Source organism: Oculina patagonica, chromosome 12 (genome assembly GCF_052425735.1).
Source record: "Oculina patagonica isolate OP01 chromosome 12, crgOcupat, whole genome shotgun sequence".
NCBI lineage: Eukaryota > Metazoa > Cnidaria > Anthozoa > Scleractinia > Oculinidae > Oculina > Oculina patagonica.
In genome coordinates this window covers 18,789,806-18,791,349 of record NC_135769.1, presented here as the reverse complement: position 1 = coordinate 18,791,349, position 1,544 = coordinate 18,789,806, and the positions used below count along the sequence as shown (strand labels likewise).

At 40.7% G+C, this 1,544-nt stretch overlaps 1 protein-coding gene across 1 annotated transcript in view; it reads left to right on the top strand.

Moving 5' to 3' along the window:
• Nucleotides 1–639: 639 nt before the first annotated feature.
• Nucleotides 640–1,544, top strand: part of LOC144632433 (uncharacterized) — a 16,224-nt gene continuing 15,319 nt past the window's right edge. Inside the window, exon 1 of the mRNA XM_078491085.1 lies at nucleotides 640–1,010. Coding sequence (XP_078347211.1) covers nucleotides 768–1,010 — 243 coding nt within the window. The 5' untranslated portion in view covers nucleotides 640–767. The remainder of the gene's footprint in view (nucleotides 1,011–1,544) is intronic.

Genomic DNA, 1,544 nt, shown 5'->3' with positions numbered 1-1,544 from the left:
TTGACATGTTTGTACCACGATTTTCAACTGGCCCACATGGGGATTGTAAATGAAGTAAAACAAAGAAAGACCAAGTCAACAAACAACCTCAAACAATAGAGCAAGAACAATAGCTCCGACCAGCGCGGGAATATTCGATCAACACGTTTTCATTACCATTCCCGTGATGGTTTTATTTCATAACAAACACCACATATTGACACCAAGAACCTTTCCGGAGAAATTTTCGCTGCTTTAAAGACAAAACTTAGAAATTCTTTTTTATTACTACATATATAAAAAAATCGAACTCTCTCACTGGTCCCATGTTGTTTTTGTTTTGGCAAGTTCACAAAGAAAGGAGCTGCTCATGCGCCTTAGAGACATCCGCTGACTACCGCCCCGATGATTGCTTTGCAAGTTGTGAGAGCATCGCTCAGATTTCATATAAGAGAATGTATGGGAAGTTGCTTCCCCCCCCCCCCCTGGTTCGAAAGCACATAACTTTGAAAGTGCTTAAAGAAAGAAAAATTGAAATTCAAGTTAATCCATTCGGCATAGTATCAGTTCATAACGTCACGTAAATAGACGAGTAATACACAGTTTGAGTGGCGATGCAAAACAACATGTAGACGAAAGAGTTCCAACTTTCAGTTTTATCGACGAGATTTCATTTGTTAGGACAAAGACAACGATGGCTACACGGTCCTGTAAACTACCAGTTCTAGCTACAGAATCAATGGCTTAGGTGTTATTTAACCTTTCGCTCTCGTACGAGGTCGGTACAAATGAGTAGCAGTACACTGATAGAGGTGTTTGGTCACATCTTCTTTAGTTTTACACGAGGCGTGACAGAGCACTACAACCCAGAAGAACCTGAATACACGGCAGAGTCATTCGGCTATGATCCATTACAAAGCACAGGTCGAGAATGGAATTATCTTCCTGTTGATGAGCTTATTTATCAAGAATACAGCGACAGAGAGGCCACAAGCTGGGACTATCCAGTGGCTAACAGTCTTCGGATACGGGTTTTTAAACGCATATTCACCAGAGGAAGATGGCGAAACACATGAAGATCAACAGGACGAAGATATCGCAATGGCTTGGAAGCGACTCAGACCATCCGCTCTCCGTACAGTTTGTAAATCAATGTACATTGGAGCTTTGATTTCACTACTCACTGCTACCATAATTGGTTCAGTATACACGATGATTTCCTACGTCTCTTACAAAACTAAACTGAACTGCCAATTTCAGCCAGCAAAGTCAATTCCAATACAGGTGCAATGGATGAGAACCATATCTGGTGTTATCTTAGCTGCCTTTCATTTCCTTTGGTTTTTTCTAAGTATGCTATTTCTTTTCCGCCCATATCAGTTGATGGGGGTGAAAAGAAAACTCTTTCTAGTTTCTTGCCTTCTTTATTGCTTGGATGCAATTTATCGTGTGGCTCTTCAAGCGCTGGGAATATCTCATTCTAAGAAGACTACAATACAAAAGATTCCACTCAATTACAACGTTTTATTTCTAATCAGTGCATGCTGGCAAGCCTATCTTCTAAC